Consider the following 24,404-nt stretch of genomic DNA (forward strand, 5'->3'; position numbering starts at 1 on the left):
TTAATGATAACAAAGTCAGGAAGTTTATTGTTACATCTGCCCAGAAGAGAGGAGCAAAGGGAAGAGACAGTGGTGTAGCTACAGGGGTCGCAGCGGTCGCAGACACTTAGGCCCCGTTCCCACTGAGCAAAGCAAAGCAAAATTGTCCGCCGCGGAATGCCGTTAGCCTCCCGCTCATAATGGGAGTCTATGGGAGGCGCGCGCTGCTGCTCTGTACGCGCTGAAGAATGAACATGTTCATTCTTCAGCGTGGACAGGGCAGGAGCGCGCGCCTCCCATAGACTCCCATTATGAGCGGGAGGCTAACGGCATTCCGCGGCGGACAATTCCGTCACGGAATTCCGCTACCTTTGCTCAGTGAGAACGGGGCCTTAGTTCTGTCTCTGCTCTCCCTGCATCTGACTGCCCCGCCCCTTGACTCCTGAGCACCAATCACTGGATAGGAGGAGGGCCAGACACACAAGGTACACATAGAAATGCTTTGCCTCCTGTGACCTGCCCACTAGCTGCCAGGCAGGTATGATGTTCTAAATGTTATGGGGAGAGGGGCCTTCCCAGCAATGCAAAGGAGGGGGGCAGTGTGGAGAGAGTGTGCATACTAAGGAAGGGGCAGTGTGGAGAGAGTGTGCATACTAAGGAGGGGGCAGTGTGGAGAGAGTGTACATACTAAGGGGGGCAGTGTGGAGAAACTGTGCATACTAGGGGGCAGTGTGGAGAGACTGTGCATACTAAGGGGGGGCTGGGGACAGTGTGGAGAGAGTGTGCATACTAAGGAGGGGGCAGTGCGGAGAGTGTGCATACTAAGGAGGGGGCAGTGTAGAGAGAGTGTGCATACTAAGGAGGGGGCAGTGTGGAGAGACTGTGCATACTAAGGAGGGGGCAGTGTGGAGAGAGTGTGTATACTAAGGGGGGGGCAGTGTGGAGAGACTGTGCATACTAAGGGGGGGGGCAGTGTGGAGAGACTGTGCATACTAAGGAGGGGGGCAGTGTGGAGAGAGTGTGCATACTAAGGAGGGGGCAGTGTGGAGAGAGTGTGCATACTAAGAAGGGGGGCAGTGTGGGGAGAGTGTGCATACTAAGGAGGGGGCAGTGTGGGGAGAGTGTGCATACTAAGGGGGGGGGGCAGTGTGGAGAGACTGTGTATACTAAGGAGGGGGCAGTGTGGAGAGAGTGTGCATACTAAGGAGGGGGGCAGTGTGGAGAGAGTGTGCATACTAAGAAGGGGCAGTGTGGAGAGAGTGTGCATACTAAGGAGGGGGGCAGTGTGGAGAGACTGTGCATACTAGGGGACATTGTGGAGAGAGTGTGTATACTAAGGAGGGGGGCAGTGTGGAGAGAGTGTGCATACTAAGGGGGGGCAGTGTGGAGAGACTGTGCATACTAAGGAGGGGGCAGTGTGGAGAGACTGTGTATACTAAGGAGGGGGGGGCAGTGTGGAGAGAGTGTGCATACTAAGGAGGGGGCAGTGTGGAGAAAGTGTGCATACTAAGAAGGGGGGCAGTGTGGAGAGAGTGTGTATACTAAGGAAGGGGGGCAGTGTGGAGAGAGTGTGCATACTAAGGGGGGGCAGTGTGGAGAGACTGTGCATACTAAGGAGGGGGCAGTGTGGAGAGACTGTGTATACTAAGGAGGGGGGGGGCAGTGTGGAGAGAGTGTGCATACTAAGGAGGGGGGCAGTGTGGAGAGACTGTGCATACTAAGAAGGGGGGCAGTGTGGAGAGAGCGTACATACTAAGGAGGGGGGCAATGTGGAGAGAGTGTGCATACTAAGGAGGGGGGCAGCGTGGAGAGAGTGTGCATACTAAGGAGGGGGCAGTGTGGAGAGAGTGTGTATACTAAGGAGGGGGGGCAGCGTGGAGAGAGTGTGCATACTAAGGAGGGGGACAGTGTGGAGAGAGTGTGCATACTAAGGAGGGGGCAGTGTGGAGAGAGTGTGCATACTAAGGAGGGGGCAATGTGGAGAGAGTGTGCATACTAAGGAGGGGGCAGTGTGGAGAGAGTGTGCATACTAAGGAGGGGGCAGTGTGGAGAGAGTGTGCATACTAAGGAGGGGGGCAGTGCGGAGAGAGTGTGCATACTAAGGAGGGGGGCAGTGTGGAGAGAGTGTGCATACTAAGGAGGGGGCAGTGTGGAGAGAGTGTGTATACTAAGGAGGGGGGGCAGTGTGGAGAGACTGTGTATACTAAGGAGGGGGGGGCAGTGTGGAGAAAGTGTGCATACTAAGGAGGGGGGCAGTGTGGAGAGACTGTGCATACTAAGAAGGGGGGCAGTGTGGAGAGAGCGTACATACTAAGGAGGGGGGCAATGTGGAGAGAGTGTGCATACTAAGGAGGGGGGCAGCGTGGAGAGAGTGTGCATACTAAGGAGGGGGCAGTGTGGAGAGAGTGTGTATACTAAGGAGGGGGGGCAGCGTGGAGAGAGTGTGCATACTAAGGAGGGGGACAGTGTGGAGAGAGTGTGCATACTAAGGAGGGGGCAGTGTGGAGAGAGTGTGTATACTAAGGAGGGGGACAGTGTGGAGAGAGTGTGCATACTAAGGAGGGGGCAGTGTGGGGAGAGAGTGTGTATACTAAGGAGGGGGGGCAGCGTGGAGAGAGTGTGCATACTAAGGAGGGGGGACAGTGTGGAGAGAGTGTGCATACTAAGGAGGGGGGCAGTGTGGAGAGAGTGTGTATACTAAGGAGGGGGGCAGTGTGGAGAGAGTGTGTATACTAAGGAGGGGGACAGTGTGGAGAGAGTGTGCATACTAAGGAGGGGGCAGTGTGGGGAGAGAGTGTGTATACTAAGGAGGGGGACAGTGTGGAGAGAGTGTGTATACTAAGGAGGGGGACAGTGTGGAGAGAGTGTGCATACTAAGGAGGGGGGCAGTGTGGAGAGAGTGTGCATACTAAGGGGGGGTAGTGTGGAGAGAGTGTGCATACTAAGAAGGGGACTGGGGACAGTGTGGAGAGAGTGTGTATACTAAGGAGGGGGGCAGTGTGGAGAGAGTGTGCATACTAGGGGGGCAGTGTGGAGAGACTGTGTATACTAAGGAGGGGGCAGTGTGGAGACAGTGTGCATACTAAGGGAGGGGCAGTGTGGAGAGAGTGTGCATACTAGGGGGGCAGTGTGGAGAGACTGTGTATACTAAGGAGGGGGCAGTGTGGAGAGACTGTGTATACTAAGGAGGGGACAGTGTGGAGAGAGTGTATACTAAGGGGGGGGCAGTGTGGAGAGAGTGTGCATACTAAGGGGGGGGCAGTGTGGAGAGAGTGTGCATACTAAGGGGGGGGCAGTGTGGAGAGAGTGTGCATACTAAGGGGGGGGCAGTGTGGAGAGAGTGTGCATACTAAGGGGGGGCAGTGTGGAGAGAGTGTGCATACTAAGGAAGGGGGCAGTGTGGAGAGACTGTGCAAACTAAGAAGGGGGGTGGCAGGGACTGGGTTTTTAATTACGTGAAGGTGGGGTGGGGAGCAGGTGCTGGCAAGGGTGGGGGGCCTGGATTGACCTCTTGAACCAGGGCCCACGAAACATTAGCTACTACCCTGGTAACATCCATTATTACTGATGTAGGCTAGAAAGAGAGAGAGAGAGAGAGAGAGAGAGAGAGAGAGAGAGAGAGAGAGAGAGAGAGATAGCAGCTTTCTTAAGGCAATACTGCATGTGAAAAGCTTGAAAAACCCACTCAGATAATGGAAGGAATTCAAATAGAAGATTTTATTTTTACTATTGAAGTAATAAAACCACAGTGTTTCTACCTGATGAAAAGTTTATAACCCCCCCCAAAAAAAAAACACATTGGTTTTCCTTCTGTGCTCTGTGCCACTTTTTAAGCTTCTTATACAGTTGTTCTAGTTGTGTACCACTACCAAGCAGGTGGAGAACGCTGCAACTTAAGAGCCGTAGACTATTGTGTAAAGATTTGTATTCATTGGTTTGCAGTGGTATTACCCTTGAGCACCACCAAATTGTTCACTTATGGACCTGACATATGCAACTATTCTATTTAGGCATAAATGTTGTTGGATAGTGTATTGGATCGAATAGTACGCTATTCATGCTATTCGATTACGTTCGAATATTTGAAGGATAACGCTGTAAAAATTTAATTCAACCTCCCACACCCCCTGGCTCTTTTTTCCAGCCAATAAACATGCAGGGGGGGACAGGCACTAGGAATATCATCCTCTCAAAAGAAAAATAGCATATGCACAAAAAATGGTAGCACATCTCGAAAATCTTTATTATAACACTGACATACTGTAGATACAAAATACCACATAAATAAATGAATGTACAGGAGTAGTAAAATGAGGGAGACAACACCCCAAATACTGCTCTACATTAAAAACACTAAAATGTCACCATAAGTCCTGCTGGCGTTCCAGCCAGGGCTAATCTACCACTCTGACTCTGGACTGTATGTACAATAACAAAAATCCAACATCTCTACCTAGACAGAGACGCTGTAAAACAAAATATAACCACAAAAAAAGGAGAATAGGAAAAAAATTGGAAAAGATCACTATATGCAGTCCAACAGAATGAGAGTCAGATGGAATAAGAAATCACCCCACGCGTTCCGCCGTCTATCGGCTTCCTCAGGGAATTTTTTTCCTATTTTTTTTCCATCTCTGTCTAGGTAGAGATGTCTGATTTTTGTTATTGTACATACAGTCCAGAGTCAGAGTGGTAGATTAGCCCTGGCTGGAACGCCAGCAGGACTTATGGTGACATTTTAGTGTTTTTAATGTAGAGCAGTATTTGGGGTGTTGTCTCCCTCATTTTACTACTCCTGTACATTCATTTATTTATGTGGTATTTTGTATCTATGTCAGTGTTATAATAAAGATTTTCGTGATGTGCTACCATTTTTTGTGCATATGCTATTTTTCTTTTGAGAGGATGATGTACTTCTTATATGCATTGGTTTAGCACTCCATGAATATTAGTGGTGCCCACTAGCTTTATATATATAAAGGCACTAGGAATAGGCAGGACATAAAAAAACCCCTCTAACTGTGATTGGCTGGCTAAACTATGTCACCTACTTAGTATAAGAATAGGGAATTTCAGATTTGTGTCACTTGCTGGTTGGAGCTAGAGAGGGACAGACTGTTTACCAGGGAGACAAAGTTTTAGGTGAAGTTAGGTAGGAAGGAACCCCACAAAAGCCCTTGTTAGGGCTAAGAGTATAAAAACTATGGGGAAGAATTTTCAAACATAGTGTAAAGTGAAACTTGCTAAGTTGCCCCTAGCAACCAATCACATTCCATTTTTCATTTTCCAAAGAGTCTGTGAGAAATGAAAAGTGAAATCTGATTGATAGGGGCAACTGAGCCAGTTTCGCTTTACACCATGTTTAACATTTTTTCATTTTATTATTGTAAAAAACAATTATATATCTAGTATTCAGCTGTATACTGTGATTGTGGAATAATACCTGTTATCTTGCTACTACTGATTTGCACAGTCTTTATCCTGTAAAGGAATTAAACAGCTCTTTTATTTTTATATATGTTGTATATTATAATATTATATATATATATATATATATGCTAATATTACGCAAGTGCGTACCGCTAGACCGAAACATACGCTTTTACTTTACGTTCATCACTAGTAATAGATGCAGCCAGGCATACTTTCCCTGCTGTCCCGTATGCATTCTAGAGGTGTTGGCATCATTTCCTGAGGTTTTATTGGGCACTTGGTGACCTCCTATAGACAATAATGGGTTTCGTTTGAATATACGAATATCGGGAGCTATTCGAATCGAATTTCTAATTATCGAATATTTCACTATTCGCTCATCTCTAATTGTTTGGCTTGGCATAAAATCTCCAGTCAATGTTCTAAGGCTCCTTGACTAAGCGAGACTAGACTTGAAGGGACATCTCTTTGCTCAAGAAGTGTGAGAGCCATTTTGCATATCTCAGAATTCTCAGTGGAGCAGCAATGGTCTGTAAGTCTCCACACGTCTTTATGACGGGCCTTACCTTAAGGAGAGTCAATGCCTCTTTGTCCTATTTACCACAGAAAGTGTTTACGATGGATATCTCAGTATAAGAAGTGGACCCTACATAGTTCCATAGAAAGGTGGAAAAGCTATTTTATATAATATTCTGGGTTTTTTTTGTTTGTTTTTTACAATGAGGTCTGAAGCATCTAAAATATTCTAAGGACATTACTAAGGACAGAACATCATGGCCAACACCTTTACCTCTCAGCAGACCTACATTGATGAATTTAACCCCAAAGATTACTTACAGACATACTATGTGCCAGGGGGAGGTCTCCTTGTTGGAGAATGGACAGATTTTGTGCTACAAAACCTACACGACACATTCACTAAAGGTAAGTGATTTCAGTTTATTGAAAATAATATGATATTTAGTGTAATCATTCCAACTCAAAGCATCCATTCACAGAATAGGTAAATGCGTAAAATTGGTGGGGGTCTACCTACTGAGACTCCCCTATGAAATCAGCAGAAAGAAGATCTTGCTACAATGACTACTGTATATTGCAATGTGGATATGCAGCCATGACAGAGTTGCCCAGTCCCACCCCCTTCTGGAAATTTATTCTTACAGACATGATCAAGAATATTCAGAATATTTTCTGGTTAAACCAACTACATTGGTATACGGGGTGGGGCTTAAATCTGGGGTCAAAAACAGGAATATAAGATCTCATGTTGAAGATACCCAGGTGCTCATCTCCCTAACATTCATGTAGAATTGGTTTATGGCAGTAATTAGAGATGAGCAAACCGGGTTCGGGTTCGAGTCCATCCAACCCGAACGTTCTGCATTTGATTAGCTGGGGCTGCTTAACTTGGATAAAGCTCTAAGGTTGTCTGGAAAACATGGATACAGCCAATGACTATATCCATGTTTTCCACATAGCCTTAGGGCTTTATCCAAGTTCAGCAGCCACCGCTAATCAAATGCCGAAAGTTCGGGTTCGGATGGACTCGAGCATGCTCCAGGTTCGCTCATCTCTAGCAGTAATGTAATATTAATATTATTGCTCTTCAATCTCACTTCTTTCCAACACTTGTACAAGAAAAACCAACTCTTTAAAGCAAATCTTCCCATCTCATCAACTTATCTTTTTAAAGGTGAAGTAAGAGGAGAGACGCTGCTCGATTTTGGCGCTGGTCCCACCATTTATCACCTTCTTTCTGCTTGCGAGGTCTTTGATAAAATCATCACCTCAGATTTCCTTGAACAAAACCGCGCTGAATTCCAAAAATGGCTGAAGAAGGATCCGGACGCTTTTGATTGGACTCACATTATCAAATTTGTCTGTGATCTGGAAGGAAATAGGTATTGATTTCAATTTCAAGTTTACACCAACTTGCTAGATTTGTGTCCTTAAATGCATCAGAATTGTAGCGCTCAGCAATCAACACACATTGGGGGAGATTTATCAAACATGGTGTAAAGTGAGACTGGCTCAGTTGCCCCTAGCAACCAATCAGATTCCACCTTTCATTTTCCAAAGAGTCTGTGAGAAATGAAAGGTGGAATCTGCTTGGTTGCTAGGGGCTACTGAGCCAGTTTCACTTTACACCATGTTTGATCAATCTCTCACATTATATTAGCAAAGTGCACCAAACCGACCAGAAACCATCATCACCTGACAAGGAGGCGTGGTTTATTAGGAAATGGCCGCGGTAAAGATAAAAGAGACATGGCCTAGGTTTAGACGCAATGCGTCTTGTCTTAAAGGGGTACTCCGGCGAAACAAAAATTGTGTCAGAAAGTTATACAGGTTTGTAAATAACTTCCATTAAAAAAAAAAATCAAGTTTTCCAGTATTTATCAGGTGCTGTACGTTCTGCAGGAATTGATGACGCAGTGCTCTTTGCTGCTACCTCTGTCTGTAACAGGAACTGTCGAGAGCAGGACAGGTTTTCTATAGGGGTTTGCTACTGCTCTGGATTATTATGGAGGTTTCTTACTGCACTAAATTGTGTCAGAGAGGATTAAATATACTGCTGTAGAAGCCAGTAGGCATATTGGAGCACTTAAAGAGGACCTGTCACCCCCCGTGCCGGGGTGACAGGCTCCCGACCCCCGATACAGCCCCCTATACTCACCTGATCCCGCCGGGTCCCGCTTCCTGATCCGGTCGGGTCACAGAAATATGAGCGCCCGAATCTCGGCGCGCGCGCTCACAGGAGAGTCCGATGACCATAGAGAATGACGGAGCGTCGGACTCCCCATTCATTCTCTATGAGCGTCGGACTCTCCTGTGAGCACGCGGGCTTCGGGCTTCTCCCGGGCTTCGTGCACTGATATCTCCGTGACCCGGCGGGATCAGGTGAGTATAGGGGGCTGTAACAGGGGGGAGTTGGGGGGTTGGGAGCCTGTCCCCCCGGCACAGGGGGTGACAGGTCTCCTTTAAGGATACAGGAGTGCCCCCAGTGCTCTAAACTGCCTTATTTACATATTAAATCACCTTCTTAATAAAGGTATGGCCATGGTACCCATCCCCTGCACTATTAGAATCCAACAGCAGGTTAGATTTGTCTACACTCCTGCTAGAATCACTTTGACATATCAATTCTTTGGGCGGAAAGAATTAGCGCGGGAAAACCCCTTTAAGGCTGCGTTCACACCTACCGCATCCGCAGCTTATTTTTCCGCGGAAATACGCAGGTCTGGTACTGCAGATTTCAACCTGCGAGAAATCCGCATATGTGTGCGTTTTGCGGTTTTTCTGCAGCAAGTTTATTGCAACTGAAATGTCCGTTTAGAATGAGAGACATTTTAAACTGACATTTCAGTTGCGATAAACTTGCTGCAGAAAAAACGCAAAACGCACACATATGCGGATTTCTCGCAGGTTGAAATCTGCACTACCAGACCTGCGGATTTCCGCGGAAAAATAAGCTGCGGATGCGGTAGGTGTGAACGCACCCTAAAGGGGTTATCCAGCTTTAGTGAAACATGGCCACTTTCTTCCAGAGACAAAACAACTCTTGTCTCCAGGTTGGGTGCAGGTTTTGCAAATCTGTTCCAATGAAGTGAATGGAGCTTATTTGCAAACCACACCTGATCTAAAGAAAAGAGTGGTGCTGTCTCTGGAAGAACGTGGCCATGTTTTTCTAAGGCTCCGTTCACACGGAGCAAAAGTGGTGGAGTTCTGCTGTGGAGAATGCCGCCAGCCTCCCTGTCATAATGACAGTCTATGGGAGGCTCACGCGCCTCCTCTCCCCGCTCTGAACTGAGCCTAATGCTGGACAACCCCTTTAAGGTCAAGAGCTTGTCTTCTGCAGCAAGACAGAAATTACATGAAACCAGAGAGTGAAGCTCTCAGCCAAACGCTTCTCCTAGGTTTTTCTAGATATTGGTGAAGGTCTGACCACTCCAACCCTGAGCGAGGTGTAAGTATCTTCCTTTTTCTCCCTGCACCATGGATGTTTATTCAATAGCCCAAATTAATCAAAGTGTGTAAAATAGGTTTAAACTGGTATAAACTGGCTATAGCAACCAATTACAGCTCAGTTTTTATTTTATCAGATCTGAAAGCTGAGCTGTGATTGGTTGCTCAGTTTATCTCAGTTTGTATTTTATACCCTGTGAAAAATCTGGTCCAAAATGTTAAATAAAAGACACGGTACCACTGTTTGTGTGTTAGTAGTCTACTTGGACTGTCCTTGTCGATAATTGTGTCAGATCACATTTTCTTAAAGGGGTTATCCAGTGCTACAAAAACATGGCCACTTTTGCCTCCAGATTGGGTGGGGTTTGAAACTCAGTTACATTGAAGTAAATGGAGCTTAATTGCAAACCGCACCTGAACTGGAGACAAGAGTGGGGCAAAAGTGGCCATGTTTTTGTAGCACTGGATAACCCCTTTAACAATCAATACAGAAATCTAGGTAATATCAGTGAATTCTGTTACCATTTCTAGAAGCTATATCATTACAATGACATTCAAAATACAGTGTATAACATTTTTTTTATATATATACTTAAGGGAGACTTGTGAAGAAAAGGCTGAGAAGCTCCGCAGTAAGGTGACAGAAGTCCTGAAATGTGATGCTCTGAAGAAAAACCCCTATGACCCTGTGGTTGTGCCACCAGCTGATTGTCTCCTCTCTTGTCTCTGTCTGGAAGCCCCATGTAAGGACATAAAGTCATACTGCAATGTTCTGAAAAATTTCCAGGACTTGATAAAACCTGGAGGTCACCTATTAATTTTAAGTGCAATGAATTGTACTTTTTATTATGTTGGTCAAAAGTATTTCAGTTCAATGACCACAAGAAAGGAAGAGTTGGAGATGGCGTTTAAGGAAGCTGGTTACCAAATTGTAAAAGCCGTGTATACACCGCGTGCTGATAAATCAAGAATGGACATTACTGATTATGACACTAACTATTTTATTCACGCTCGTAAACCAGAATAAGGTCAAGTTCTACAGCCACCATTTCTTGGAAATACTTATATATCTGCATGCTTTAACTTGTTAAAATAACACCAAGTTCTAGTAAATGTATGATTTGGTGTTGGGAACAGTCTAAAAACTTAATAAAAATGTTTACTGACTCCACACCACCAAAAAAAGGTTTTACTTGTCAACACTATAAACAGTGGAGTTTATATGTGAAAATAATCATATATGGGTATACAGTATAAATATGAAGTGGTGAATAGGCGGTACTCACCATGTAATCTTGAATGGTTGTTTTATTGGACGAAACATTTAGCGATTACAACATAAGTGCAAGCCGGATGATGCATGAATAAAGTGAAACGGCTGTTGCCTATGTCTTGTCTTGCACATACAGTATGTTGGTTAATGTTTCATCCAATAAAATAACTATTTAAGTTTATATGGTGAGTGCTGCCTATTCACTACTTCGTATTTAAATACTTGGATTGCTGCATGGGGCAGAGCACCGCAACAAGGTTGTACTGATTTGTTTGTCTACGATAAGTTGGCTGCATGTTGCTATCATACTGATTAACCCAACATCTGTGAATGAGTCAGCTGTGCCGGACTGATTCTATTGCATTTTGAATAATCATATATGGGGGTTGTAACAATATTGGGGGACATTTATTAAGAAAAACACAACAAAATGTCATCAGGGGCTTCTGCCATGAGGCCAGTTGAAGTGGCTGCGTCATGTGTCACCACCCACTGTCACAAGGTGGGCACAATATGAAAAAAATGCCAGCCCAGGACATGCCACCGACCGTGCAAAATCCTGGTGTCAGGAGCCAGCCGGCTCCCCGTGTCTCCAGAGTGTGTGGCTGGCCTCCTGACAACAGCGTCCCTGGCAACTGGCCCGGCCGGGTACGGGGAGTGTGGGGTTTCAACGTCCCTGGATGATCGGCAAAAGGTGTTGGTGATTTTTAATTAACTGACTGGTGGGCGGCACTGCCAGTCAGCTGTCAGAATACTCCTGGGGCTGGGACTCCAGGTCTTATAAGACTCCAGGTCTTAACCTTCCCATGTCCCTGTTCCTTGCCTGCAATAGAGCCTCATACCCTGAATTTCGTCTTGACCTAGAATTTTTTCCCACTTGGAATTACTGGCATTTTGACTTTCTTTCTTTTGACTTCCCTTTTAGATTATATTTTTGTGCTGCTCTGCCTATCATTTACCAACCCAGACCCCTGACCTATTGTGTTTTTTGTCTGTCTTTGTTCAGCGTTCATTTATACAGGTTAGGGACTGTCAACCAAGTGTCCACTGCCACCTAGGACAGTTGAGGTAATTAGACAGGGACAGAGGGGTAGGTGCCAGCATCAGGGCAGCATCTGTCCTTTGTCATCCAGTTCCCTACTCTGACACCTGGTCTGGTTGTCAGGGCTGGTGTCAATAGTTGGATGGAGTGACCGGGGAATATTTGTTTCTTTCTAAATCTTTCAGTAGAGAACAATAAAATTAAATACATTTTCAAGAAACCTCTCCCTACTCTGTGTCTGTGTAAGTTAACCTTAATATTTAATAATAAATATGTTGTAGCTAAAAAGGATGCTACTATAGGTAAAATAATTTCTCCTACAGTACTTAAAAAAAACATGAACTAAAACCTGTTGGCTCAAATGTTTTTTTTTCCCAAGTAGTGTGCAGCCATACTGTATAAACTAAATTTTTGTTGCACCCATAGGGCACAGAATGCTGAGGATGAAGGTAATTTTCTTACCTTCATCCTCCGCACTCTTTTGGGGAAATCTTTACTATATTCAATATGAAAATGAGTCAGTTTGATAGAACAGTGGTGGGGCTATCGTCCTCAGTGCACTTACCCTGCTGGCCTGTCCCTCCTCATGAATATAGAGGCTGCTCTCTTCAGTGATGTCACTCCGTCACTCATCACTACAGAGTACTGGATGAATATTCAGGAGGAGAGGCAGGCCAGTGGGGTGGACCGGTGCTCTGGGAGCAGTAGGTGGAATAGGTAGCTGTGTTTTTTTATGTTTATTCGTATTTATTGTGCACAAATTTTATACTTCATTATGCTGTAACAAAGACTATATATTTTAAGAAGTCTATTTTGCGTTCTGCAGAAAAAATCGTGATGGGAATCTGGAATGGATTTGACCTGTAGTGCCAATTTATAGGAGAATTCCGGCATTTATAATTTGTTATTGGGGCTATGGTGAAACCAAAAAAAGCTATACTCACCTACCTTTGGTTCCCACTCTGCTTCTTCTAGTCCCCATAGCTCATGCCTTCTTACTCTACCGAGGCGTGAGCTCTCTGCAGTACCTGCCCCCTCAGCCAATCATGGGCGAAGAAGTTGGAAGAAGCTGCAGGAGACATGGGATAGATAAATATATATCTTTTTTTATGTCTGTATTACAACAGCCCAGCAACATATTATATTTTACAAACACTGGAAACCCCCTTTAAATCCATAGAATGACAATTTATGTGGTGGGTCCTATAGAGATGGTCTTTATTAATTACATGGAAAAGAAGAAATCAACCGACGTGCAGAGAAATGTTATCGACAGCTACATAGACTTGTGATTGGCCTGTCTAAATGCCACAGACACAGCACCACAAACAAATGAACCGATATAAAGAACCTTACATCTTCATGTGTTTCCAGTAGCTATTTTTCTCTAGGGTTGGGCCACATGGAATGGTAAGGTTTTCTGATGTGTGCACTTGTGTTGTGGTGTTCTCTAGGGGTGAACTAGTCTGGCACCACTGGGCGGTGGGTCCTCCTGTAGGCACCAACAGTGGTCACAGCACAGTCTTATGCCACTTGAATGAGGTTGCCGTAAAGTCTGATGAAAACCTTATGTTCGTTTTTTGCTGAGTCTGTGTACGACAAGTTTTTTTTTATTTATTTATTTACATTAGCAGTATTGTGTTTAAACTGTTGCTGAAAATCAAAACTCCTGCATGAATAAGTAAAAGGGCTCTATTATCTAAACGCTGTATGGCAGAAGGCAAGGTATGTCAGCTCAGTTGATCCCTTAAGATCAAGTCTGCTTTACACTACCCCTTAAGTAACAGGGATTCCAAGGTTATAACACTGATTGCCCAACCTTATGGTGCGTTTACACAGAGAGATTTATCTAACAGATCTTGGAAGCCAAAGCCAGGAACAGACTATAAACAGAGAATAGGTCATAAAGGAAAGACTGGGATTTCTCCTCTTTTCAAATCTATTCCTGGCTTTGGCTTCAAAAATCTGTCAGATAAATCTCTCTGTGTAAACACACCATTACTATATACCATCAATGTTTGTTTAGTGAGGTCTACCCCCTGGCAATATTATTATTGGGAAGAGGTGTTCCATTTATTACCACAGTCATTAGATATACAGATGTAGAAGCTGACGTGGATACATACAAAACTGCTATGTTAATAGGTGGTTCTCCATTTTGCATGACTAATAGAAATTTGGCAAAGTTTCTTGGCAAAAGTATATATACTGCAGGTCTCTGTTCTATTTAAAAAAAAAAAAAAAGCCTTTAGGGCAGTCATAGATAAAGCATAGGCCATCATTCCTGCCAGTCTGGTTGTAGTTTTTTATTTGTCTTGACTTGAGTTTTTATTAAATCGATTCTTTTATGAGAAAAATTATTTTAGACAATGACCATAGAATGATACGTGACTCTTTGAGGTCTAGTCAGATATATTCAACAGCAAAGAACGTGAACACGTTAAAATGAACATTCATTTAATCTGGCATCAACGGCTCTTAAAGGGGTTATCTAGGCTTAGAAAAACATGGCGGCTTTCTTCGAGAAACATCATCATGCTCTTCTACAGTTTGGGTGTGGTTTTGCAGTGGGTGTGTTTTTTTTTTTTTTTTTATGTCGATGGAACTTAGTTGCAAAACGGAAGAAATCGTCCAGGTTCCATACCTGAATAAAACCTTTAAAAGGAGGTTTGGGCAAACCTCCTCCTTCCGGCTCCACTCTTGTTATCTTCGTATGTCCCCATGTTTTCAAATAGGTTAATCTGAGGGAAATATGTAACTTAGATCCTTAGGTGCATTGGTGGTATTCCTCGGTGTTCAGTGCAAAGTTCAGATTGCCTGCCGCCTCCTACGGTATTCAGGTATGCATAAGCTGGCCTGTCTTTTCTGGACATGCATCGGAACAGCAGCCCATCTCCCATGGGCTGCTGTTCCGATGCATGTGCAAAAAAGACCGGCCTGCTTATGCATACTTCAATATACATACATAGGCATAACTGTAGGAGGCGGCGGGTCGGCTAAACGGTGCACTAGAGGCTTTCCTAAGGAGCTAGATCTGCTGCAGATTTAATGGTGCAGATTTCAGCTGTTAATTTATATTGGTTCAATGCCAATATAATTCCACCCTAAAATCAGCAGCATTAGGTATACAGTATACGCACACAATGTTTTTTGTAGTTAAAATATGGCCGTAAACCTGTCTAAACTTGCAGCATACTATGAAACACTAAGATTACAGGGGTATTCCCCCCAAAATTATTTTTGCATTAATACATTGCCCACCTGTAGCTTTACATCTTTTCAATATCAATGTATTATGGATTCTGCATAGTTTTGCTGTTATCTAGGTGCATTCACCCCCACCAAACACATAGAATCATTAGATCTAAGTCCAACCCATCACTGCTCCCTGCTCTTGGCCCCCCTCCTCCGTGTCGGGATCACGTGTCCTCCATCTCTTTAATGGGCCGGGTTAACCCAGCCCACTGAAGAGAGGGAGGATAGCTACAGTCTCACTTAGCTTCCTACAGTGCTGCTGTGATCCCCTCCCCACACATCTTTGGATGTCCGCTCCTGTCAGCCCCCCCGGCTCACCTCTGTGCTGTGACATCCCCCCCACCACCACTTCCAACCATGCCCGCTCCTGTGATCTCCTGGCCCACTCCCCCCCCCCCAGATCCAACCAGGCCCGCCCCCCCCAAATCCAACCATACCTGCTCCTATGATCCCCCGGCCCGCTCCCCCCCTCCCATATCCAACCATGCCCACTCCTGTGCTGCGCTGTGACACTTCCCCCTCCACACACACAGCTTACTGTGCCTGTTCTAGCTTCCGTGCCAGCCTGATCCTGTGCTTTGCCCCTGCCGCACAATGTCAGCATGGGTATCACAGCACATGTGCGGGCTGGGTGGCTGACAGGAGCGGGCACTGTCGGCTGTGTGTGGAGGGGGAAGTGTCACAGTACAGGAGCGCTCACCTGCGGCACACACAAAACCTATGCAGCTCACTCAACTCTGCATGCAACTCACTTAACTCTGCTATGCAGCTCACTCAACTCTGCTATGCCGCTCACTCAACTTTGCTATGCGGCTCACTCAACTCTGCTATATATTGTGGATATCAGCTCTGCTACATCATGTACCAATCAGGCATAAGCATTGCATGATGGGAGATGTAGTTTTCTGGCCGGCACCATGTTGGATACAGTTTGGCTTTTTTTAAAACTTTGGAACGAACAGAAGCAGCTAAAAAAGAGGGGAGATGGCTCAAAATTCTCAGGGGGCCTTGGTGAGTAAGACCAGCTAGGTTTGGGAGCATTTTATTTTTTTAGCTCTTGGGGGGAATACCCCTTTAAGGCTCTGTTCCCACTTAGTGTTGGTTTTTCCATTAAGCATCAGAGCCCTATGCATAGGGGTGGTCTAGAAAGGATTCATGCATATACATGATCTAGATGTGATATGATAATTACAGCGTAATGTGAATAATAACTATTAGTGCCTTGACTTATGAAGTGAGGACACTCAGGTGTATAGCTATAGGGGGTACAGAGGTATAATAGCAGAGTTACAAACAGTGTCAGACTGGTCCTCCGGAGGATCCTCTACTAGGCCCCGGCCCGACACGCAGGGGGCACACTGACTGTCGGGCGGCCCCTTTAACAATGCTGTCATCTGACTGGACCCTCACCCAGTCAGATGACAGCATCAGTGTTCATGCCCCCCCCCCCCCCTGGCTCCCTAGGGGTGGTCGGACAGATAGCATACCACAGTGTGCGCCGGGGGTGGGACTTCCGGCACAGGGAGCGTGTGTTAGAGACGCTATTTGTAACGGAAGTACCAGCACCGGCGCACACTGAGCTCGCTGGTGCATGTGCTGCCGGTCAGCCAGACGGGACAGCATCCGGGGGAAAAGACAGGCGACGGGGAAGTTGTAAGGTGTGATGTGTTTTTTTTTTATAAGGGGGAATATATGGGGGGGGGGCGCATCCATAAGGGGGAATATACAGGAGGGGGCATCTATAAGGGGGAATATACAGGGGGGGCATCTACAAGGAGGAATATACAGGGGGAGCCATCTATAAAGGGGGAGCCATCAATAAGGGGGGATATACAGGGGGGAATCTATAAGGAGGAGCCATCTATAAGGGCGAATATACAGGGGAGTGCATCTATAAGGAGGAATATAAAGGGGGGGCATTTATAAAGGGGGAGCCATCTATAAGGGGGAATATACTGGGGGGGCATCTAAAAGGAGGAGACATCTATAAGGGGGGATATACAGGGGGGGCATCTATAAGGGGGAATATACAGTACAGGGGGGCATCTATAAAGGGGGAGCCGTCTCTAAGGGGGGATATACTGTGGTGGCTTCTATTAGGGGGAGCCATCTATAAGGGGAAATATACAAGGGGGCATCTATAAGGGGGAATATACAAGGGGCATCTATAAGGGGGAATATAAAGGGGGGCATCTATGGGAATATACAGGGGGGGCATCTATAAGGGGGAATATACAGGGGGCAACTATAAGGGGGAATATACGGGGCATATATAATGGGGAATATACAGTGGGGCATCTATAAGGGGGAGCCATCTATAAGGGGGAATATACAGGGGGGCATCTATAAGGGGGAGCCATCTATAAGGGGGAATATACAGGGGGGGCATCTATAAGGGGGAGCCATCTGTAAGTGGGAATATACAGGGGGCATTTATAAGGGGGATAATACAAGGGGGGCATCTATAAGGGGGAATATACAGGGGGGCATCTATAAGGGGGATAATACAGGGGGCACCTATAAGGGGGGTCACATAGAGTCAGCCTACCCACTAAATGAGGGTATAGAGGGACCAATACAGATGTGCAGTTTGTAGAGAGATGAGGATGACAGAGTGAGGAGCCTAATATGTCTGTCTGGCAGATTCTGTGGATTTGTGGCTCGGAGAAGTTCTTATAATGGCCCAGGGAAGATGGAGAAGAGGATGAAAACGAGTCTGATCAGAGAAGACGCCCCCTGTAAGTCACTTGATATAACTGCACTTTAATTAACCCCTTAAGGACCGGGGCAATTTTGATTTTTGCATTTTCTTTCTTTCCTCCTTGTGCATAAAAGGCCATAGCAGTTGCATTTTTTCACCTAGAAACCCACATGAGCCCTTATTTTTTGCACCACTAATTGTACTTTGCAATGACAGGCTGAATTTTTGCATAAAGTACACTGCAAAAGCAGGAAAAAATTCAATGTGTGGTGAAATTGAAAAAAAAAAACACATTTTGTGTTTTTAGTGGATATGTGTTTTTACACCGTTGGCCCTGGGGTAAAACTGACTTGTTATATATGTTCCACAAGTCGTTACGATTAAAACGATATATAACATGTATAACTTTTCTTGTATCTGATGGCCTGTAAAAAATTAAAACCATTGTTTACAAATATACATTCCTTAAAATCGCTCCATTCCCAGGCTTATATCGCTTTTATCCTTTGGTCTATGGGGCTGTGTCAGGTGTTATTTTTTGCGCCATGATGTGTTCTTTCTATCGGTACCTTGATTGCGCATATACGACTTTTTGATCGCTTTTTATTACATTTTTTCTGGATTTGATGCGACCAAAAATGCGCAATTTTGCACTTTGGGATTTTTTTGCGCTGACGCAGTTTACCGTACGAGATCAGGAATGTGATTAATTAATAGTTCGGGCGATTACGCACGCGGCAATAGCAAACATGTTTGTTTATTTATTTATTTATTTACTTTTATTTATAACCTGGGAAAAGGGGGGGGATTCAGACTTTTATTAGGGGAGGGGGCTTTTTATTAATAACAACCTTTTTTTTTTTACTTTTACACTTATACTAGAAGCCCCCCTGGGGGACTTCTAGTATAAGTGCTTTGATCTATCTCGCTGCAGAGATCCATGAGATAGGCACTCGTTTACTTCCGGCTGCTGCAGCCGGAAGTAAACGAGTGCCGAGCCGGGGACGGCGCCATCTCTGCAAACGGTAATCGGATGCAGCTGTCAACTTTGACAGCTGCATCCGATTACTGTATTAGCGGGCACGGTCCGATTGCCGTGCCCGCTAATACAGTAATCGGATGCAGCTGTCAAAATACTTGCAATCCCGGGCTACAAGCGGCACCCGGGACCGCCGCGGTTCAGAGCGTGGTCGCCGCGCGGCCCCGCTCTGAACGTCCTTAACGACCGCAGGGCGTAAATATACGCCCGCGGTCGTTAAGGGGTTAATATGGTTTACAGAACCTGTGTACAGCTGGGTCTACCTCTATATGACTGTATGAGGTGATAGTGATCTGTGTACAGTGGATTGTATTCAGTAGCAGCGGTGGTGTTAGTCAGTAGCAACGGTGGTGTTAGTCAGTATGTGGTGGTGTTAGTTAGCATGTGGTGGTGTTAGTCAGTATGCGGGGGTATTATTTGTTACCTGTAATCTGATTTAGTATACTGGATTTGATCAGTAACAATATGGTGGTGATGGTAGTGGTTGTGGTGGTAATATGATATCTTGTGGTGGTATATAGATATCTTGGTCGAGGCCCAAGTTGACAGTCTGCAGCCCTCAGGATATGCTGGGAGTTGTAGTACAGTAGTACAATCCTCTGATAACTGCCGCTGTAGACAGATGTATTGCTGGACCTTCAGGACTGATGGTTGTCGCCCACAGATTGCAGCCACCAGGAGCCTCTGCACACAGTGATTTATTATAGGGTTGTCCACTCAGAGACTACAACTCCCAGCATACCCTGAGAGCTGTATACATAAAGGGTGTTCTGAGAGTTTTAGTTCAACTGAAAATGTTGTTCACAAGGGATTTGTCACAGATACAGATGAATCCAGGAAAGGACGGGGTCAGCGTGTCATGTCTCACTGGTTCTATATTGGTGGGCCACAAGGATCATTTCCTCTGGTGGGCCCCAGGTACCCCAGTCCAACACTAGTTACTAATGGCACGTGGTGGGTGGAGGAGCTGTTAGAGATGGCATAATCAGGCCCTGGAGCACCAAGTTACACCAACTACTATTTCATAATAAGCAGGGAACATTCCTCGCCTTACATGAACCTAATAAATTCCTTATACAGGATGACTGCCAGAATCAGCCATTTCCTGGAGACAAGCCTCAGCATTGCAACAGGATCCTCAAGAAATTATTACAAGTATAGACAATTGCTTCAAATAAAATATATCATGTGTTTCATTCAGCAAATCAGAAAGGCAAACAAATTAATGATAACAAAGTCAGGAAGTTTATTGTTACATCTGCCCAGAAGAGAGGAGCAAAGGGAAGAGACAGTGGTGTAGCTACAGGGGTCGCAGCGGTCGCAGTCACTCAGTTCTGTCTCTGCTCTCCCTGCATCTGACTGCCCCGCCCCTTGACTCCTGAGCACCAATCACTGGATAGGAGGAGGGCCAGACACACAAGGTACACATAGAAATGCTTTGCCTCCTGTGACCTGCCCACTAGCTGCCAGGCAGGTATGATGTCCAGGGGAGAGGGGCCTTCCCAGCTATGCAAAGGAAGGGGGAGGGGGGGGCTTGGAACACATGGTGGAGAGAGTGTGTGTAGTAAGGAGAAGGGAGAAGGAAGGGGCACTGGAAATAATGAGGAGAGAGATTACATACTAAGGAGGGGGGGGGGCAGTGTGGAGAGAGTGTGCATACTAAGGAGGGGGGGCAGTGTGGAGAGAGTGTGTATACTAAGGAAGGGGACAGTGTGGAGAGAGTGTGCATACTAAGGAAGGGGACAGTGTGGAGAGAGTGTGCATACTAAGGAGGGAGGCAGTGTGGAGAGAGTGTGCATACTAAGGAGGGAGGCAGTGTGGGGAGAGTGTGCATACTAGGGAGGGGGACAGTGTAGAGAGAGTGTGCATACTAGGGGGGCAGTGTGGAGAGAGTGCATACTAAGGAGGGGGACAGTGTAGAGAGAGTGTGCATACTAGGGGGGCAGTGTGGAGAGAGTGTGCATACTAAGGAGGGGGCAGTGTGGAGAGAGTGTGCATACTAAGGAGGGGGGCAGTGTGGACAGAGTGTGTATACTAAGGGACAGTGTGGAGAGAGTGTGCATACTAAGGAGGGGGGGCAGTGTGGAGAGAGTGTGCATACTAAGGAGGGGGGGCAGTGTGGAGAGACTGTGCATACTAAGGAGGGGGGGCAGTGTGGAGAGACTGTGCATACTAAGGGGGGGGGGGCAGTGTGGAGAGAGTGTGCATACTAGGGGGGCAGTGTGGAGAGACTGTGTATACTAAGGAGGGGGCAGTGTGGAGAGACTGTGTATACTAAGGAGGGGGGCAGTGTGGAGAGAGTGTGCATACTAGGGGGGCAGTGTGGAGAGAGTGTGCATACTAAGGGGGGGCAGTGTGGAGAGAGTGTGCATACTAAGGGGGGGCAGTGTGGAGAGAGTGTGCATACTAGGGGGGCAGTGTGGACAGAGTGTGTATACTAAGGGACAGTGTGGAGAGAGTGTGCATACTAAGGAGGGGGGGCAGTGTGGAGAGAGTGTGCATACTAAGGAGGGGGGGCAGTGTGGATAGACTGTGCATACTAAGGAGGGGGGGCAGTGTGGAGAGACTGTGCATACTAAGGAGGGGGGGGCAGTGTGGAGAGAGTGTGCATACTAGGGGGGCAGTGTGGAGAGACTGTGTATACTAAGGAGGGGGCAGTGTGGAGAGAGTGTGTATACTAAGGAGGGGGGCAGTGTGGAGAGAGTGTGCATACTAAGGGGGGGCAGTGTGGAGAGAGTGTGCATACTAAGGGGGGGCAGTGTGGAGAGAGTGTGCATACTAAGGGGGGGCAGTGTGGAGAGAGTGTGCATACTAGGGGGGCAGTGTGGAGAGAGTGTGCATACTAGGGGGGCAGTGTGGAGAGAGTGTGCATACTAAGGAGGGGGGCAGTGTGGAGAGAGTGTTCATACTAAGGAGGGAATGGAAGCACATGGTATTGAGAATGTGCATACTGGGGGGGACTGGGAGCGCATGGCATAAAGAGTGTGCATACTAAGGGGGGGGGGGGACTGGGAGCACATGGTATAGAAAGAGAGAGAGGTAGCAGCTTCTTATGGCAATACTGCATGTGAAAAGCTTGAAAAACCCATTCGGATAATGGAAGGAATCCAAACATAAGATTTTATTTTTACTGTTGAAGTAAAACCACAGTGTTTCTACCTGATGAAGAGTTTATACAACCCCCCCCAAAAAAACAAACGACATTGGTTTTCCTTCTGTGCTCTGTGCCACTTTTTAAGCTTCTTATAGAGTTGTTCTAGTTGTGTACCACTACCAAGCAGGTGGAAAACGCTGCAACTTAAGAGCCGTAGACTATTGTGTAAAGATTTGTATTCATAGGCTTGCAGTGGTGTTACCCTTAGAACCACCAAATTGTTCACTTATGGACCTGACATATGCAACTATTCTATTTAGGCACAAATGTTGGAGGCAATTCAGCTGTAGCGGCAGAAAAACCTATAAACCTCACTTTTAGCCTCATAATGGCAAATGGCTGTTTTTCCCCAGGTAAAAGGCAGCCAACATAGGGCTATACGTTCATCTAATGCTGTAATGATTCTCAATATACTTTTGGTTGTTGTTTTTAACAAAAATAAGAATATAAAATGGACAACATGTGAAGGTCAGAAAAGCACATCACGAGGAAGCCGCTACATGGCAGAACGCATGGGGTGATTTCTTATCCCATCTGGCTCTCATTCTGTTGGACTGCATATGGTGATCTTTTCCAATTTTTTTCTATTCTTCATTATTTGTGGTTATACAGATGTAGCCACTTTCAACATGATCCCTGACGCGTTAAACTTTTCTTTTAATGTGTCAGGGTATTCACGTTAATTGTAATCTAACTGTAATTCAAGACTTGGCCAGTAGGTGGCAGTATAACAGTTAAAATTAATTACAGTAGGATTTTACACAGAGGTCTGCAAATGTACTGTAGTTTAGGCTTAATAAAGTATTTTGTTTTACCGGGTCTCTGTCTAGGTAGAGCTGCTGGATTTTTGATATTGTACATACAGTCCAGAGTCAGAGTGGTAGAGTAGGAGTAGTGGTGGAGATGGCACTGCTGTGGTGGTGCTCGTGGTGGGATGGTGTCCCAGACGTAATGTAGAAGAAAGTCCCAGCACTTCACCAATTCAAGGAGGGGGACAGGCCAGGAGCTGATGAAGGCAACATGCCGAAACGCATGTGATGTTTTGCACATAATAAAATAAGCAACAATTGAATTGGTGAAGTGCCGGGACTTTCTTCTACAGAGTGGTAGATTAGTCCTGGCTGGAACGCCAGCAGGACATATGGTGACATTTTAGTGTTTTTAATGTAGAGCAGTATTTGGGGTGTTGTCTCCCTCATTTTACTACTCCTGTACATTCATATATTTATGTGGTATTTTTGTATCTATGTCAGTGTTATAATAAATATTTTTGTGATGTGCTACCATTTTTTGTGCATATGTATTTTTCTTTTGAGAGGATGATGTACTACTTATATGCATTGGTTTAGCACTCCATGATTATTAGTGGTGCCCACTAGCTTTATATATATAACGGTCAGAAAAGGAAGACAGGGAAGAGAGGCGATGGTAAATTGAGGTATTTATTAAGGTGAATTGTTTAAGTGAATCCACATGCATTGAAATTTTGTCAAACAATTTTTGTTCATCTTTAAAAGGATGGTCAAAAGCAGTAGTCTGTAGACCATGTGTGGGACATCGAGCTACCTTGTGACACCTGCAAAACCAAAGCAGAGATGTAGGAAAAGCATCACCAAACCACATTAGTTAGTATAAGTAATTTGAAAACATGAGTACAATTCGAGCATGCGCAATTCAGAATTTTGATACCAATGGCTGACCTAAGGAGGCCTACGGTTGCACCCAACTTCTTCGGCCACCGGTTATCAAATGCAAAATGATGGGACTCAAGCATGCTCGAGTTGTGCTCATCTCTGGTGATTTGGTTAGAAATCCCGGCAATTCCAAAGGGGTCATTTTACTTCTTGTAATAGCCTAAGTTTTATATACTCCTGTATACACTGTGATCAGAACTAGACACTGGGAAGAGTAGCAGGTTTAGGCAGGTAAATGGTTAATACTATTTTACATGCATTTCTTTTTTTCTAAAAGTCAAACAGAGAATCCAAGGAAAGTCCTGAAGACAGAAAATTATGGCCGTTTCTTTTACTGACAAGCAGAGCTACATTGATGAATTTAATCCCAAGGAATACCTGCAGACATACTATGTGCCTGGCGATGCTGCTGCTTGTGGAGAATTGACAGATTTTATATTAACAAATCTACATGACACATTCACTAAAGGTAATTCACTAAAAGGTTTGATTGTGACATTTATGGTGAAATTATTACTTGTTTGGTTGGTTTCTTTAAAGAAGGTTTCTCGCATTAAAACAATTAATAATCAATCCACAGCATAAGCTATTAATAGATAATTGGCGGAGTAGCAACACCCGGCTCCCCCCCACCAAGGAGCTGTTTGGCATTAATAAAAAAGAAAAATTTAACAGCAATTTAAAATCATATTTAAGTAATTATTCTTATGAAACATTCCATTGAGAATGAAACCGCACATCCATTCTTAGATTCTTGCCTTCCCTACCCTTTTTTCTTTTTGCTTCCTTTGCTTCAGTGACCACAATAATCTACAGTGAATGGTGTTAATATAAATTTCTTCAGGCACATAATATGCTCTTAAAGGAA

The 24,404-nt window shown here is 45.3% G+C and overlaps 2 protein-coding genes across 5 annotated transcripts in view; both read left to right on the top strand.

Moving 5' to 3' along the window:
- The first annotated feature begins 375 nt into the window (after positions 1-375).
- LOC138769831 (nicotinamide N-methyltransferase-like) lies at positions 376-11,913 on the top strand. The gene is made up of 4 exons (XM_069948522.1): positions 376-464; positions 6,137-6,336; positions 7,106-7,313; positions 9,976-11,913. Exons 2-4 carry the CDS (start codon positions 6,186-6,188, stop codon positions 10,403-10,405), a joined length of 789 nt encoding a protein of 262 aa, XP_069804623.1. The 5' UTR covers positions 376-464; positions 6,137-6,185; the 3' UTR covers positions 10,406-11,913.
- LOC138769833 (nicotinamide N-methyltransferase-like) overlaps positions 406-24,404 on the top strand; it is a 34,916-nt gene continuing 10,917 nt past the window's right edge. Inside the window, exons 1-2 of one of the 4 annotated variants that reach the window (XM_069948524.1) lie at positions 406-464; positions 23,814-24,005. In XM_069948524.1, coding sequence (XP_069804625.1) covers positions 23,855-24,005 — 151 coding nt within the window. In that variant the 5' untranslated portion in view covers positions 406-464; positions 23,814-23,854. Of the gene's footprint in view, positions 465-19,880; positions 20,163-22,093; positions 22,196-23,813; positions 24,006-24,404 lie in introns of those variants that run through there. The other 3 variants (XM_069948525.1, XM_069948523.1, XM_069948526.1) reach the window with 3 other exon arrangements.

This window comes from Dendropsophus ebraccatus, chromosome 12 (assembly GCF_027789765.1).
Source record: "Dendropsophus ebraccatus isolate aDenEbr1 chromosome 12, aDenEbr1.pat, whole genome shotgun sequence".
Taxonomy (NCBI): domain Eukaryota; kingdom Metazoa; phylum Chordata; class Amphibia; order Anura; family Hylidae; genus Dendropsophus; species Dendropsophus ebraccatus.